The sequence below is a fragment of the Acanthochromis polyacanthus genome, chromosome 3 (assembly GCF_021347895.1).
Source record: "Acanthochromis polyacanthus isolate Apoly-LR-REF ecotype Palm Island chromosome 3, KAUST_Apoly_ChrSc, whole genome shotgun sequence".
NCBI classification, from domain to species: domain Eukaryota; kingdom Metazoa; phylum Chordata; class Actinopteri; family Pomacentridae; genus Acanthochromis; species Acanthochromis polyacanthus.
Genome location: NC_067115.1, coordinates 46,617,654 through 46,636,425, shown reverse-complemented (window position 1 = coordinate 46,636,425; position 18,772 = coordinate 46,617,654). Strand labels below are relative to the sequence as shown.

The window sequence follows — 18,772 nt, the reverse complement described above, 5'->3', positions numbered from 1 at the left end:
TCACCGACCCACAGGAGAAGGAGAAGAAAGGTGAGACGAGCCATCTCTGTCACTGATCCTCCAATGACTGAACTACAGTAACAGCGGTGCCTTTTTAAATGTGTTCACGATGTCCTATTGGTCTACGAGCCTCCAATACCCTCATGAAAGTTTATCAAAGCAAACCCATTGGCCATGAAACTCTATGCAAAGTTTTGAGGGGTTGTGAAGTTTACCCCGCCCTGCAATGCACAAGTTTTTTTTTTCCTTCTGTAGTTGTACAAAGTTGTCAGGATCAAGATCTTCTTGTTCTGTCAATAAGTCAAAGTATCGTCATACAGTACACAGCAATGATATAATAAAGTGCGAAAATGGTGCAAGACCCTTCTCCCAGTCCCATACACACCCACTGTGTAAAATGTGTACATTATTGTGTTAACACAATACTGAATCATAATATTAAAGCCACATTCAAGAAAGCACAAACATCTATGATCCTTTAGAGAAGTTCCCTTGAATGTTTGTTTTGCAGAAAATGTTATTTATTGTGTATGTCTGCAGTATATGGTGTTCATAGAATTCAAAGAAGAAAATGTTACAATTCTCAGGTAAGTACATTTAAAGGTAATGTTGGTTATCGTGGTAAATACACCATTATAATGGAAAGTCTAGTTATAGCAATAAACAGTAAACCTCATATTCTACTGTACTTAATTATTCAGTAATTAAATGTTTTAAATGAAATACCACAGTCCCACTGTAAAATACAATAGAATGGTGACCACAGTTGCCAGTATTTAACTGTAATTTACAGAAAAAAAATTCTTACAGTGACTAGGGTATGGTCTGTGTACATTCTTTACAGTACATATTGTCAGATTTAGTTTCAAAGGTACACTCAGGAAGCAAAGGTTTATATGCACTTGTAAAGACCATGTGTGTCATGGCAGCCTTGAGTTTCCACTGACTCCTACAACTGAATTTTCTGCGATACACAATGCATCTTCTGGAAAGATGGACAAAATCTGCCACAAGAAAAATATATACACAGGAACTTAAATTATCAGTTCTGGTTGATGCCAAAAAATTGCATTAATCAAATTTTCTTGGGTGGCATGAGTGATTACGAATAACTACAGCTGCTGAATTCTCTGAGGAAATTTAAATCGAACCCATTTGAAATACTGAATAGACTCAGCCACAAATTCTAGCATGGGCAAGTCTGAGGAGCTCAGAAAGGTCTGAAAAAGCAAATCATGTCTTAAACATGTCAAGAAAAGTCACATGGAGTCATTTCAAAGCAGCTACAGATTACAGAATCATCTGTAACAACTGCTTTAAGGAGACGTGCATGGTACAGTGATGTCACTGCTACCATCAGGAGGAAAACACATGCCACAACCTACTGCTGAGAGACAAAGAAGGGTCAAGAGTCAACCAAGAATCACCAAAAAGCAGATCTGCAGACACGGCACCGTAAAGTTCAAGTGAAGTTTTTCTCCTGATCACACAGACAAAGAAAAATGCTTTTCAGAGTTCTCTAGAAGACCTCTGTGGTGAGCTGAAGCAAAAACTGAGTACTTTGGACACAATAATAATAATAACACAAATTTATTTATAAGTGCATTTGAGAACACTCAGGTCATTGTACAGAGGAAACACAGACAAAACACTTTCCAAATGTACAGTATAAAACGCAAGAATTTTTCTTAAAATTTAAGAGAAGAAAATTTAGGCAATTTTAAAACAACAGAAGTAGAAGAAGGAAAGGAGGTAAAAGTAAGTAGGCTTGTTTGATCAGGTGGGTTTTTGAGGTTGGATTTAAAATCTCAATCTCTCTCAGTGTCAATGATTGCAAAGATGTTTAAAGGAGAGATGGTGAGGCTTTTAACCCCAACAACACCAGCTTACTGCCAAGCATGGGTGGTGGTAGCATTATGCTCTGGAGATGTTTTTTTACTAGGGGAACTACTGCTTCAAAATTTCTGTCATATTTTAGAGACCTTTAATAAATCTATAAAAGAAATAAATGTACCATGTTTTCATTTTTGTTTGTTTGATTTCTGTTTTGTTTTTGTGACAAAGATGCATGTGTTTCAATGGTCCCATCTTTGAAAATTAAAGGTTACAGGAGGCTGCCTGGTATTCATGGTCTGTACAGGTGGATGTAAACCTTTGTTCATGACTGTAATTACATCCTTCATCTGCTCACCTTCTGCAAATATTTACTGGTGTAAAATCTTCTGGTGATTGGTTCGGAAACATTTATCTTAAAAGCTGATTTGCAGCTACATACTTCACCATAGTTTCGGTTTTCTGAGAGAGGAGACCCTGCAGTTGGGGCTCCAGGTCCTAGAGGGAGCAGAAATAAAATAAACAGGTTTTTCCAACCCATCAGTATTCTCTCCAGAATCAGTGTTAGAGTAAAGGGGAGGTGGTGAGATGGTGACAGCTGGAGTGCGTTTCGCCAATGAGGGTCCTGGCAGTGTGCGCGCAGGGATGGAGGGTGGAGGCTCATCATGCGCTCTGAGCGCACAGACGCAGCTCTGCGACCACCGAGACAGTCTGTGACATGTAATGAGACAACCCGGTCTCACGGGGATTCGTGAAACTGTCACGTAAGTTTTAGTTTCGGTTTCGTGCGCACCAACACGATTTCGTCATGTTTTTCGTGCCGCTCACCACGAAATGTTTTCGCTGTGGTAATCACATCTGAAAGTGGTTTATACCGGCGGATTCATGACGATCTAAGCTGTCCATCGGCGTATACTGCTTGTGTGATCGCGTTTGCGGCCGCCGGCCGCCGGACATTCTTGAAATTCCTATGCAAATTGGTAAGTGTACCACCGGCTTATGATTAGGTTATGGTTATGGTTATGGTTAGGGTTATGTTTAGGAACGATGTCATGCAAAATATAGCGTTGGATTCGCCACGGTTTTACATTAAAAATATAATATACACATTCTTTTGAAATACGTTCTGAGTGGCACGAAAAGTCCGCCGTTTAAAATACATTGGCGCGCATTTCGTGGTGAGCGGCACGAAAAACATGACGAAATCGTGTTGGTGCGCACGAAACCGAAACTAAAACTTACGTGACAGTTTCACGAATCCTCGTGAGATCGGGCTGAATGAGAGCAGGACTACACGGCGCTGGTGAAAACCCACTGAGTGGATGCTGGTAAGGAAATTCTTTGTCTTTATCAAAACTGTGATGGCTGCCTCTGCTGTGTGTTCTGTCTCGCTCATTTTAATTTCAAACTGTCAGACAATGATACTGAACTAACTGATGGCGATGAAATGAGACGTTGAGTTATGGTATTTACTCAGTAAAATCTTTCCTTTTGCCGTTTTCTTATCAGGACAGAGACTTTCATTTGAATTTTACACAGAGGTATTTGTATTCACATATCTGAGAGAAACGTTGCTATTCTCTGGATAACTTTAGTAGTGAAATAAAATATATTTCACTTAAACAATATGTCAGATATTGCTTTGTTTGGATAGGATTAGTTTTAGTCATGCTGCTGATCAAAAAATGAAGAAAATTGCCCTTCACATTTTCTGCCACTCCTGTGTAAATAAGTCACTGTACACGTGAGAAAAAGGAAGTGGAGATGAAGGAATAATGTGGTTTTGGGAGCCCCAAGATAATTTCAGGGTCACAAAAGGACCTTTTCCTTCTATATCACTGGACGGGGACTCTAAAAATCATTTAACTTCAACAATCTGTGCAGAAAAATCCCTCTTCATGTTAACATTATGGCAGTTAGCTGCTTTGAGGGATCACATGTTGGGAATCACTAGAAGTAAGGGACCAGGAGAAGGAGTGGAGAGATGGATAAAAGCTGGGAAAAAAGGCAGGAAAGGTAAATATGAGACGTGAGAAGCATAGAGAGAGAAGAGTGAAAGAAAACTGATTAACTGTAAGACTTAATAAAAGAGGAGAGAAATGAAACAAGAAGAGGTGGAGAAATGAGAAGAGGTATAAAGAGGGCAGGAGGGAAGATGGGAGAGGGAAAAAAACAGAAGTGGAAGGAGGGAGTCCCCTTCACTCCAGTCTGATAAGAAACCAGCTGCAGTGCTCGCTGTTGATCCAGTGTTTAAATTTCCCCAATCTTTTATCTGTTTGAGCTTGCACCTGTAATTGGAGGCACACTGCTGAAATTAATGGACTGCAGTGAAACAGAAAAGAATACTCAGCCTCCCATGACCCTTTTTTTCTCTCTGCTTCTCTCTCAGTCTGCTGGGGGAAACGTGAGCTTTTTATTTAATTGGTCCACTCTGCTGCTTTCAAAGCTTTTTAGTGTGTTCTGTTCATCTGGACAATTTGGCATGAATTCATACGGTCTGCCGGTGTTCTGCATGCTGTGTGGGAGGAGGACATAATCGCTGCTAATATTGAGTTTAGGAGGACGGTGGTATAACATGTCAACAGGAATACACTCGAAAGTAGCGTATACCTTCCCATAAATCCACTTTGTGTACACTGTGGATGCTGTAAAGTCTCTAATCCCTCATTCAGGGCTAAATGACTCATGTGACTGTGTGAATGTGAGCCCTGTATGTTTATCCACGTGTCTACGCATATGTGCAAACTATATTCAAAACGGTTCTGTGACGTTCGTTTGTCTTGTCTTTATCTGCTTGTGGAGCTTGTGAAAGTATTGATCAGCATCCGGCCAATCTGTGAGCTCTCATCATTGGTCTTAGTGAGACGTGTAAAGGCAGATATGTGGATCTAAACCCTGCAAATCCGTTAATTGAACAGCAAGAGAGGAAGGAGACTGCCTCAGGGAATAAGACTGATGGATAAACAATTAACTGATGGTGTATCTCTGTTCCACCGATCTTCTCTTGTTCTAAAAAAAAGATTCTATCATTTGTCAGCTAAATAAAAAGTGCATACATATATGTAATCCACTGTTTTCCCACAAGACACATTGTTCTATGTATGTATGTGACTTCTTTATCAAAATATATGATGAAGCTTATGGCACTGAATTATCCTCTTTGAGGAAAAACCAAAAAAAGAAACAATGTTAATGCAAAGGTCTGTGAGGATGTAATGGTCTGACATGTGGGAGTGCATGGAGCTAATTTGTGAAAAATCTCTCAACAAATACAAAATATTTTATGCAGGTGAATGGAAACAATTTAGACCATTATGCAGAAGGATCGTTGTCAGCTCAGATGATTTCGATCAGGTGGTGTTGTAATAATTGTGACAGGCCTAACTATGTTTCACATGGAAATGTCACATTTATCTCAGACAACCAAAAATGCACTAGCATTGGATACATTGATCAGCCATAACATTAAAACCACCGACAGGTAGAGACAGTAACACTGATCATTATGTTCCAACTGAATGTTCTGCTGGGAAACCTTGGGTCCTACATTCATATGGATGTAACATCCACCTAAACACTGCTGCAGGCCAAACACTGCCCTCCAACAACAGCGACCTCCTTTGACGATGCAAAAATTGGTGTTAATCCTCACTCCAACCCCAACACATCTAATGCTGAGGTTAATATTTGCACCAGAGTCAGAATGATCAGCAGAGGCCACACAGGACCGGAAGTAACAAAGACCAATTAGTGTTAAACAATTTAGGGAATATATCTGAATTTTGAAACATAATGTTTTACAGTGAGACGTCAGTTCACTATCTGACACCACAGAACACCCTCAAGCTGTAATGTGTCCATGAACCATTTTTTCCAGCATGAGGGGGGGAACTCTACAATATCAGCCAGGTGGTTTGGACATTGTGGCAGATCAGTGTATTTATCAGTTTCCTCTTCGTATGGCTGCATATAGTGCAGGAGTGGATTTCAGCCTCCAGTGTGTGAATGCTTATCCAAAAGCCAACTGTGTGTGTCTGTACTCATATTTTCCATTATTAGGGGCACAACCATGCTTGGCAGTTGTGGTTTTGCGTGGCATCGTCATCAGATGTGATGATCAGGTGTTCTCACTGTGGAAAATATGTAGGTGGAGAAATAAAACCTGCTTTTTCTGTTCAGATCTTGATTGTAACTGTCTGCTTGGACTTGAAACTTTGGTTGTCTGGCTTGTCCTTGACAGTGGCAAGTAAGCAATACTTTAAACCCTATTTGTACATTGTTTAATTGACTGTTTTGAGTATTAATAGCAGCGACCCTGTCTCTCCATGCTACACTCAGTGGTGGCCAGTCAGTCTCCCCTGGGTGCCCTGACATTCCACATCACACCCCACATAACCTCGAGTCCTTACCTCCTACAGTCACTGCTTCCTCTGTTGCATTTCTTAAATATGCAGGTAAAGTGGGTGAAGCTCTTTAAGCTACTCTTTAAAAATTAAAGTGTAAAAACAAAAACCAGTTGCACGTATCGAGCGTAACAGCAATCAGTGGCCCTTTGAGCAGTCAGGATGAATTCATTTGTTTTAATGGTGACCTTGTGGCCTCTTAATATAATGAGCAGCTTGTTTGTGTGAAGCGGCATCATTCAGGATTTCAGTGAGGAGAAAACATCTCTCCATCCCCACTATCAACCGTGTAATCATGAAGAGGCCTCTCCTACACAGTCAACAATGCTGTCAGTAGAACAGCACCACTTTCAGGAAAGTCAGCTGTTGAAATTCATTCAAAGGCATGTTTACCATCTCTCATGAGGTCCTCTGTCTGTGTGAGAGGTTAATCGGCACTGCAATGTGACAGAGGTTAAAGCTCAATTGAGGCTTAGTTTTAAAACAGAAATGATGTCTGAAAATGTGTCATTTCAGTGAAGTCACAGCTGTAGCAGCATGGGAACTGATTTTTAAAAGGTGCCCGTTAGGAAATGTATTGTTTAGACATCAGTTACTAAATTGTTGAGTTTGAATGTAGGTTGTGTTGCTGAAGCTCACAGCAGGTAAAAAGAATTCCAAAAACACCACAGAATATCCACTATTATTGTGTTCCAAACACTTGTCGCTTCATCTGTAAATCTCTGAATACGATGTATCTTTGGAGGTATGAGTACACGTCAGCTTTTCACCAAAGTCCTGTGACAATAATTGTTTCAGAAAGTATCCGTTTTTTTTCCTATCTGACCAGGACTCACCTTTTCTACAATCTCATTCATACAAATAAGACATTTGCTTTGTCCATTTCACACACAAACCACGAAGCTGATACTGTTACAAATCGACTCCGCCTCACTCACTTTGCATAGAGCTCAATCAGATGGAGCTCTGACACAGGAGCTATTCATGTCCAGTCTTTGTTCATATAAGGTGAATGAGTGCTTAATAATTTAATAATAAAAAGGATTAGGAAAGAAAAAAATGCTGACAGCTTGTGGACCGTTTTTGATCGTTTAATAGCCATGCTAGTATTGGATTATGCTTATTCTTACCCTGACTGTTTACACTTTAATCCTTTTGCTTCAGCAAGTGAGTAAATATCTCCAGTTTAAATCCCATCTGACCAAATACAGACCATTTGGAGTAGAACAAATAAACAGTAAGTGTAGATGTCCCAGACTAATTTTAAAGCCACTTTGTACAACACTAGAGAAAATCCAAGAGACATTATGACAAACATTTCTGAAATTCAAACCTGTACGTTTTACATTTATCAGCTGGAAGTGAGACCGAGAGTAAGGAGGTGAAACACAACAGTGAAGTTGTGAGTATTTGGACTATTTAACCTTTTTTAGTAGAATAATGGAGGAACATTTCTCAAATAAACATGAAAAACTAAAACGTGACATATTGAGACATCTATTATGAAAACCTGAGAGCACAAATTGTTCTTTGTAGAGTCATTCTGTGGAAGAACAACTTCAAGTCTCATTTTTTAACAAATGTTGAGCTTGACTTTCTCCATGCCTGTATTGTGAGATGTGAATATTTACCTTGGAGTACATTTCAGGTTAAAACAACAATCTAGAATCTGGTAGTTATGTCCCATCTTGGGTTTTGACCTGGGCAAATATGCAGACCTATCTCCTGCAGAATGTGTTCATGTATGATTAAGCCCTCATTCTACCCGATAACATTTCTCAATGACATTTTACAAATACATTCCTTTCAAACAATCTTTAGTCGTTGCAGCTAAATGTATTGCTTTACCATCGCTTCATTTCATTCCATCAATCATACATTAGACATGGAGGGACTTGTCACCCTGGAGGAGAAGCTCTACACATGTCTGTAAAAGCATGTACTTTAACCGAAACCATGACACTAAACATCAAGTGAGAAAAAACAACTTGAGTCTAAAAATAATGATCCCATAGACGAGAGCTCAGTTTCCTGGGGGAAAATTCTGTGCCGGGCTTAAAAAGTTCTATCTGACAAATGTCAAAATGCAAATATGATCATTCAAGAGAGCTGACAGTAAAGATATATGAGAAAGTGAGGCTACAGACAAGAGGACTGTGGCTATACTTAAAACCTGTTTTCAGTGTCCTACCATTTTATTTTATTGTTTTAACAGCCTTATAACACTTAACTACCACTTAGCACTTTTGCTGGTTGCCTGCCTTCAAGAAATCATTGATTCCATCCAAGATATTGTCCAGCAATAAACCCCACAAACCGCAGCTCCTTGTGTTTAAACTTTTCTTCAGAGTCAGCTAACCATTTCTAACAGGTTAGAGATGTTGTTCAGCAGAATTTATTTATGAATGCAGCAGTGTATAGAGAACTCCTGGAGGACAACCTGATGCAGTCTGCAACAGAACTACGAGTTGAGAGAAGACTTGTTTTCCAGCAAGACAGTGACCCGTATCATACAGCCAAAGGTACACGGAAATGGCTTAAAGACAACAAGGGGAATTCTGGAGCCGCCGAGACAGAGCTCAGATCTCAATCTAAGCGGAAATTTGTGGCTGGACTTGATAAAGGCTGTTTTCTTATGATCTCCTTGCAGCCCGACAGTTTTGCAAAGAAGAATGGGGTGAAACTGCAGCATCCAGATGTACCAGGCTGATTAAGATCTAGCAACACAGGCTGAATGCTGTAATTGCAGACAATGGTGTATCCACTAGATACTAGGCTTCAGTCAAAGATGTCAAATGTGGAACAACTTCTAAACCAATGGGTGACATCACAGTCACTACGTCTGTCTTATACCGTCTCTGGATATAGATTTATCTTGCATGGATATGAGAATGCAAATATTATTGATCCAACCTTTGCCAACAGAGCAAAAAGTCATTCCTTTAAATTGTCACAAATTAAACAAACATGATGCAGCTCTACTGAGGTTCAGTAAAGACATTATTCTACTCTGGAAAGAACCTGACTGTCTGTTTCCCATTCCAGTGTGTCTTTTTGCTAAGCTATGCTAATTGCCTCCTTGTTTCCATCCCCTACCTACCTAACAATTCTAAGAATCTTTCACTTCAACTCTGTCAAAGTTTTGACGAAAAAAATAGTGATTGTAGTTCGTCAAATGTCAGTCTACACCTTTATTGTATTAGGCCCTTCAGATTGCCTCTGTGCATGAAATGTACAAAATTTACTGATGTTGCTTTTCTTCATAGGTCTGCTGACCTGTCACTGATTGGATCTCACCAATGTCTGAAGTCTCACATGCCTTAACACCACAATGGAGCTCATCCAGGCCACACAGGTTTCTTTGCTGCCTCAGGAAGCCCCTACAGCTGTCTGGAGTAACAACTCTGTTCCCCCCTACTCCCATTTCCTGCTTCTGTCCACTACCTCTGAACCGCTTCTCAGTCTAACCCAGCCAATGGTTCTTTACTCTTTAACGCCACTTGCCCAAACTGCACTAAAACTAAGCCTGGATCCCTCCCTGGTCTGGCTGGAATCTTCATCCCTCTTATTTATGGGATAGTCTGTGTTGTTGGTTTGGTGGGGAACACTCTGGTTATCCATGTTGTCATCAACTACACTAAGAATGAGTCAGTCACAAACATCTACATCCTCAATCTAGCCATTGCAGATGAGCTTTTTATGCTGGGTCTGCCCTTCTTGGCAGCGCAGAACGCTTTGCTCTCGTGGCCCTTTGGATCTCTAATGTGCCGTGTGGTCATGACAGTGGATGCCATCAACCAGTTTAACAGCATCTTCTGTCTGACTGTGATGTCAGTGGACCGATACTTGGCAGTGGTGCACCCCATCCGGTCCTCTTGGTGGCGGTGCCCCCATGTGGCCAAGGCTATCAGTGGCACAGTCTGGACAGGGTCCTTTGTGGTGGTGCTGCCAGTGGTGGTGTTTGCAGATGTGCTGTAGGATGATGGGAATGGCAGTATCGTGTGGCCTGAACCAGCAGAAGTGTGGAAGACTTATTGTGTACACGTGCACTGTTGCCTTCTTCCGCCCCCTGCTGGTCATCTGCCTGTGCTACCTGCTGATCGTCATCAAGGTACAGCAACACATACTGTGTATATGGTTACATTTATATGATTACATTTATTATTAATGGGAGAGAGAGAGACAAAGAGGAAGAGAGAGAAAGAGGGAGAGGGGTAGAGAGAGAGAGACAAAATACGTTGGGTCAGTTTATTACAAAATGCGGCAGTTTATTACGAAATGAAACGACAAAGTTATTACATTTTGGGCGTTTATTACAAAATGCACCGTTATTATGAAATGCGGCTTAACAAGCCCTGCTGCCTGCTCTAAATGGTAAGACTCATGCAAACACAGGTTTAGGAGGGATGAGGGGTAGTTTTCTTTCTGAAGACATTCAGAAAAAATCACGCTTCCTCGTGTAGTTTCATATAGATGACAAATGAAATATGAGTGAGCCAACAGATAATAAAAGGCCAAGATTCACATGAACTGACACCGTGCAAGACAATACAGAGAGAATGTGAAACAGATGGAGTGAGTTCTGATAACACACAGAGAATAAAGACCAGTTCTTATAATGTCATTTTAATAATGTCACATTTGATTAATTTAGAGAGAAAAAAATCCGATCACAGGACTTGGGCTATTATTTCCAAGCCTTCAGGGCAGATTTCTGGCTTGTCAGGGGGAGGAGACTCATCATGTAGTGAGATGGAAAATGCAGCAGTTATTGGACTGAAAATGATTCAAGCCGCCATACTCTGTAGGAGACATATTATCAGCTGAACAACACAAAGCCAAAAAAGGACGCTATTTCGAGCTCCTACCTATTAAAATTAGCATAGTAATTGCAGAGCCGATTGTGTCCCAAATGTGCAGAGGTGCTGATAGAAATTAGTCACTTTGCAGCTGTCAGAAAAAAAAGCTAAATAAAATAATAAAAAATGTTCTTAATGCTGAAACTGAAATTCTTATTCCTTGAATGTCCTGCATGTGCTGCCTGTCTAACTTGTAATTCATCTTGTAGATTCTTGAATGACCAGAGAAGAAGAGAGAAAGACCGCCTCGGGTTTAAAGAAGAAGACTTCCGGTGGCGGCCCCAGCGACATGCACGCATAGGTCTGAGCTCCATCCTAAAAGTCCAATACTACATGAAATATCCTGAAATTCAGAGACTATTCTGGTAAAATTACTTATAAGTACTACCACAAAATGTCGAGTGGGAGAGGAGCGAGATATAAATCATCAACGGACGAGACAGCCGGCAAAAAGAAAGCTTCGAGTCCGGAGCCGGAGGATACCTCGAATGCAGCCATCTTGCTAGCGCTGCGGGAGCAAGAGGAAAGGCTAACCGAAAAAGTTAAGTCAGCTGTGAGAGAGGCCGTGGAGGAAATGCTTGCCGGCGAAATCGAAGTCCTGAAGGCGACGATTGAAGCCTCCAATTCGGCAGTGAAAAAACTTAGCGAGGACATCGCACAGCAAGCCGAGGTCGGGAGAAATCTGCAGGGGAGGCTAGATGCTACATCGGCTAAAGTCAAAGTGGTGAAACACGATGTCAGTGACCTCCAGAAGGAGCTACTGAACCTCCGCCAGAAAGTCGCTGAGATGGAGGACACATCGCGGAGGTCTAATCTCCGACTCGTCGGCCTGCCGGAGTCAGCGGAGGGTGAAAATGTCATTAAATTTCTGCAAGATAATCTACCCAGGTGGATTCCCTCCCTGGCCGGAGAGAAGATTGAAATTCAGCGGGCTCACCGCATATTTACCACCCAGGGCAAGACCAACCGCCCGCGGACACTCATCTTCCAGCTACTTCACTACCAGGACAGAGACATAATTCTCAATGGAGCTCGAGCCCTCTCATCCCCGCCTACGCATCAGGTACCTGGCGAGGGGCAAACATCAGCATCCAGGCTGCTGTTTTTTCCCGACTACAGCAACAATACGGCACAGAGGAGGAAAGCCTTCGAAGCGGTGAGAAAACAGCTCGTCAATAGAGGAATGCGGCCGTTCCTGGTCTATCCAGCAACTCTGAAAGTTAAATACAACAGCTCGCTGCACTTCTTTGAGAATGTGGCGGACGCGGAAACATTCATGGCCAAGCTCGATCGGAGTCCTTGCTCAACTCCGGGCGAAACCGACACTCCCCGTGTCTCTTCCCCCACTATACCGGAGGACAAGCGACCCTCGGTGAATCCTGTATGACTCAATGGACAACCTAAGGATTTTTGCTACATACTCTTCTCTTCACTGCACCAAGAACATGACCTGGATTTATGAGGTAATGTGTTTTGGACTTTGTTTTACAGGGTTGCGGACTGGTGACAGACAGTATTCCATAAATGCTGTCACAGATCACTGTGGATATGATGATATGAGGACAGCCGCTACAATATATTATAGGTTTGATCAAGGATAATTCACAGAAAGATCTATGTGGGCTTCCTTTTTTCACTACCCTGTTTTGTTTGTTTGTTTGTTTTCTTTTCTTCTTTTTAGCCTTTATAAGCATTTTACCTCTTCAAGTTACTTTGGATACTCAACCCAGGTTAATGCAGATTGAGTCTGAGGAGATGATTCGAGAGAAATCTAGTTCCACTTTATAAACACATAGCTATTAGACCACGGTAATGTTTCTGATACCCATGCGGACTCGGGCTGGGGATGTGTATCACTGTTGAAAACCACAGTTAGTCAAGAAAACTCTTTATTTTTTACTTGCTTTAAGTTTACTTTTTCTACTGTCCTAAGAGACCTTTAATTATCTCTTGCGGATGGAATGTTCTTTTGTAAATGTTCTGTGTCCGTTGCCAAAGCCTTGCCATTTATGTAGAGAGTGTTATAAGTGTTTTTCTGATCTGCATGCTTTATATTTGGGGATTGCCATTTTGAGCAGACTACAGTGTGATATCCTTAAGTTAAAAAGGTGGCACAAACTTGAATATGGATAACTCTTTTAATATAATGTCATGGAACGTACGAGGCCTGAACTCGCCAGTAAAACGCACCAAATGCCTAGAATTCCTAAAACGTAATGAGATTGCTATTGCTTTGATCCAAGAAACACATTTGAAAGCAAAGGACATTCACAGGTTTCAGAATAGATCTTATAAGTGTGTTGCTCACTCTTCTGCGCCAAGTAAGATGAAGGGAGTGGCTATTTTATTCAGTAGAAGGTTAGGGGTCAAGGTGGAAAAACTGGGAAGGGATGACATCGGCAGACTGACTTATGTTTGCATCATGATTAATAATATAAAACTTTGCCTTGCATCGGTATACGGCCCAAACATTCACGATCCACATTTTTTAAATAAAATCTCTAATACACTCTTGAACTTTTCAGATTATCAGCTTATAGTCGACGGTGATTTTAACCAGGTGTGTGATGCAAATTTAGACAAATCGGCAAATGTAAGCTCAACCCAAGACTCCCCTGGTGGGATCAACACATTTATGTCAGAGCTTAATGTTATTGATCCATGACGCTTAAGACACCCCTTAACTAAGAATTATACCTTTTTTTCAGCCAGGCACAAGACATATTCGAGGATTGATTACATGTTTATTTCCGCCTCCCTAAATTATAGTATCATTTCCACTGATATCCTTCCTATCGTGATATCAGACCACGCCCCCGTGTTATATAGTTTTAAGCCCCTACAGTTTCGCAACAAGGCCACTCATAGATGGCACTTTAACGTGAATTACTCCAAAATACAGACTTTTTGAAAAAACTGAGAGATAACCTTAAAATATTCTTAGAAATCAACTCAGAGACACCAGCTTCACCCCAAACACTCTGGGAAACAACTAAATGCTTTATAAGGGGGGAGACCCGGTCATTTGCCTCATATTTGAAGGCGACTAGGAGACGCAGGGTCATGCAATTGGAAGCTGAAATACGGACTCTGGAATGTGATCTAAAACAGCAGTTTTCTGAGCAAAACTATTCAGCTCTGTCTGCTCTGAAATTTGAACTGAATAACTTGCTCAAAGCTAAAGCTGAGTTTATAATTCATCGTACGAGACTCGCATATTATGATCAGAGCGAAAGATCGAGTAAGCTTTTAGCTGCCAGATTAAAACAAAATGAGGTAGTCTCCACTATCAGTGCAATTCAAACATCGACTGGGTTAGTTACATTTGACCCAGCTGAAATAAATTATACTTTTGCCGAATTTTATTCTCATCTCTATACAGCGGACTCTGCTCCTGACTTGGCTGCCCTTAAAACTTATCTGTCAGAACTTAAGTTACCAACACTGACTAATGATGAAGCAAACTCCCTTGAGACACCACTTACCCTCTTAGAACTTAAAGAGGCATTGGGCTCTATGCAAAAAGGGAAATCGCCTGGCCTTGACGGGCTGCCCCCGGAGTTGTTTTTGGAGTTGTGGGATATTGTTGGGCCATTGCTTTTAAACTCCCTTAACTATGCCCTAGACTCTGGTTCCTTTCACCGTGACCAAAATACATCACTTATATCAGTTCTGATTAAGAAAGATAAACCACCTCTGAACTGCGGTAGTTACAGGCCGATATCACTTATCACAACAGAATTGAAGCTGTTCGCCAAGGTATTAGTTAAGAGATTGGAGTCATGTGTAGGCAAACTAATTCATTGCGACCAAACAGGATTTTTAAAAGGGAGACTCGCATCAGATAATGTCAGACGCCTATTTCATATATTGCACGCATCAGAATCGGACACACATCCTGCAGCTGTTTTCAGCTTGGATGCGTTAAAAGCCTTTGATAGAGTGAGCTGGATATATCTATGGCAGGTCTTGGAAACCTTCGGGTTTGGCAAGAAATTCATAACAATGATAACAATACTATATACTAATCCTTGTGCTGTTGTGCAAACAAATAATAATCTATCTAAAACATTTCCATTGCAGCGTGGAACTCGACAAGGCTGCCCATTGTCCCCACTCCTCTTCGCCTTATCACTTGAACCGCTAGCCCAAACAATCAGATTAGACACGCGCATCTCACCTATCAGTATACGAGGTACGCAACATAAAATTTCGCTTTATGCGGATGACGTATTACTTTTTTTTACTAATATCTCTGAATCTCTGCCTCAGATACTCAAAGTTTTCATCCAGTTCGGTCTATTTTCTGGCTATAAAATTAACTGGGATAAATCTGTCCTCATTCCCTTGAATGCCTCTGCTAAAATCGTCACCTTACCACCCATCCAGCATATTCAATGGCATAATTCTGCATGTACATATCTGGGCATAACTGTAACAAACTTCACAGATATATCACCTACAAATTATGATAAACTTAAAACAGAGATTGCATCAGATATTCAGAGATGGTCTGACCTCAAGATGTCACTGCAGGGCAGAATTGCAATACTGAAAATGAATGTACTTGGTCGACTGAACTTCTTGTTTTCTATGATCCCAATGCCTCCACCACCTAAGTACTTTGATGAGCTGCAGACTGTGACTACTAAATTTATATGGAATAATAAAAGAAGCCGTATTCGCCAACGTACGTTAGAGCAACCAAAACACTCTGGAGGCCTGGCTGTACCTGACTTTAAGCTATATTACTGGTCATTCCAAATAAAGCAATTGTCAGTTTGGTGCAATCAGGATGCTCTCATACCCTGGCGTCAGATAGAGAAAGAGATCGTAAAACCTCATAGGCTTACAGACATACTATTCTGTGGGATAAAACCTACATATGTGTATAGAAAGTTTGGACCAATCATAGGCAACTCTTTGAAAATATGGTGTGCTGTCCAGAGAATCATGGGATGTAACTTGAAGCTGTGTGATCGCTCTCCTGTTTGGTATAATTACAATTTATTACAGCAGTTTGGTCCCTATTTTAACAACAGTTGGGCCTCCGGCGGAATCCATACTCTTCAAGATCTCTATGACAGGAACGGGTTGATTTCACTTCAGGAGCTCAAAGAATGTTATTCTCTTCCCGGGTTTCCCTGGTTCTTGTACCTCCAGCTGAGGTCTGCAATCCGTGCCCACGGAGTTCCATGGGACTCGCCTTTACCATCTCATCCGTTGGATACTTGGATCTCCCCTCAAACATCCTCCACTGGACTGGTGTCTGTCATTTATAATGACCTGATCTCTAAGGATGCTAAACCTTTGGGAGTGGTCGGATCTTGGAATCAAGAACTTAAGACTTTGGGCTATGATTTGGACTGGAACAATATCTGGAGCAATATTCCAGTCTCATCAAAGAATCCAGCACACCAACTTATTCACTACAAGTTTGTGCAGAAACTTTATGCCACACCATACAAACGCTATACAATGAAACGGATAGATGATCCCAATTGTACGAAATGTGATCAAAAAGCAGTGGGTACATATCTTCATGTCTTCTGGGAATGCCCTTTAGTGTATAGCCTCTGGTCCAAGGTGCATAATTATCTTGAAAAGTTTTTGGGACTTTCTATTCCTATGCACCCCCCTCTACTTTTATTTAATGATCACGCCGGCCTTGGCGGCAACATTAAATTGGCGCAGAGGAAAATTATATTTGCGGGACTGACCGCTGCTAAGAAAACTATAATACACTCATGGTTTTCACCGGACCCCCCATCAGCAAAGGAATGGCTCAATTACTTTAGAGATATTGCCCTCTTAGAAAGATCTTTAGCGGTTATACATAAAGCTCGAGCATCTACTGTGCAGGCCTGGGATGCTCTTATATCATCTCTTGCTGATGTAGCGCTGCTTGCTGGTATATAGAGCCATTCCTCACCTTGTTTTACTGGCTAACTCTTAACTGGGTCTTCATTTCCCCTGTCTCGAATTAACTGTATAGATATCATGCGGATCCCCTTATCTGCGTGCTTGAATATATCAAATGGTACTTGTTTATCCCCATAAATTATTTATATTACTATGTGTATATTTTTTTATTTTTTTTACCACTTTATTATTGTTATTTATTTTATGTTACTCATTTATCGATTCATTTTTCTCTCTATGGATATATCATCTATCTATTTATTTTTTCTAAATTTGTAATGGCAAGGCAATGGCACTGTGTTTGTATTTTGTTCAGTGTTCAATAAAAAGCATGTCACAAAAAAAAAGAAGATTGGAAAGCTCTGTCTCCTGTAGAAAACTAGTTGAAAGAAAAAATAACACGCTCACTTTGGCAGTTAAACAGTCAAGAACTTTTGTGTACAGCATATTATGTAACTGCTTTTTTAAAGTGCTCTGTAGGTGAGTTCTCTGCAAAATAAATGAGTTTACCAAAACAACTCCCCAGTGTGCCCCATGAGCTGAAGTGGAAGAGCAGGAGCAGCATGGAAAAGTAGCAAAAATCTCTGCAGACGCTGGCCCTTTGGGTTCAAAAATATGTCAAGGAATCTTGCAAACCTCAAAATAATTATAACATTTATCACTTAGAGCAAACACAGTGTTTTAGTGAGATAAGTTCATGTTGTGGTGTTTTTATAGTGATCAGGAATGATTCTTTTATCTGAGCAGACAGATGAACAACATCATGTTTCAATAAAATGTATTAACAAATGTATTATTTGTTGTGATATTAAAATAAAAGACGTTTCATGAAGTCAAATATTTCCCCAAAAACTCATTTCTACACAGCTGATATGATCATGATCACTTTGGTGGAGGATCAAATCTGTGGTTTTTCAGTTCCTGCGTAACGTTCTCGGTCTGATACAAGCAGCACCTGACATGTATCATCGTCTGCAGGACGGCGGCAGTGAAATGCAGGAACAAGGCGTGGAAGCTGTGTTGAAGGTAATGCTGATGCATCTCATTGGATTTCCACCATCTGGTATGAGCATCATCGATCTCACTTGGCTTTCCTGAAGGGCAAGGCACCAGGACAGTGATATCAATCTGACTTATTGGTGGAAAACTGATTAATGCACATATAGGGTTATAATCATCATCTGACCAGGTGGGAAACATTGCTCATTATTTGTTAGTTGAATGTGTGTGTGCTTGTGTCAGAGAACAAATGATCCTGTATCCCTCAAAGCCAGGGTTATAGGCCCAACTGCAGACACGGTGGCTCTCTTCACGTGTTGTGAACATAATGGATTGTAGAAATTAGCTTATGAGGCAACAGTACTGGGCTGCACAGTAGATCGGTGGTTAGCGCTGTCGCCTTGCAGCTAGAAGATCCCAGTTCCTGGAGGACCATGGAGTTTGCGTGTTCTCCCTGTGCATGTGTGTTTTTTTTTTTCTGGTAGTTTGGTTTCCTCCCACAGTCCAAAAACATCCATCCATCCATCCATTCTCTATCCACCACTTTATCCTCACTCGGGTCACGGGGGTGTCTGGAGTATGGAATAAATTTCCTATCATAATTCAAGAGCATTTTAAATTGACTTGAGGGCAGCATTTATCGATTTCATTCTCAGATTTCGTGATATTGTCTCTCAGAACTCTGCTCTCGCGCTCAAATTTGCTCTGCATGTGGTTACGATGCTGCTCGTGCAGATTTCCTGCTCTCAAACTCTC

At 41.0% G+C, this 18,772-nt stretch overlaps 1 protein-coding gene across 1 annotated transcript; it reads left to right on the top strand.

Annotated features, from left to right (window-relative positions):
* Positions 1-9,567: 9,567 nt before the first annotated feature.
* On the top strand, positions 9,568-18,041 carry LOC127533069 (somatostatin receptor type 3-like). The gene is given in 4 exon segments (XM_051945150.1): positions 9,568-9,591; positions 9,699-10,264; positions 10,266-10,347; positions 17,967-18,041. Coding segments are annotated over 4 exon segments (747 nt in total).
* Positions 18,042-18,772: the final 731 nt, after the last annotated feature.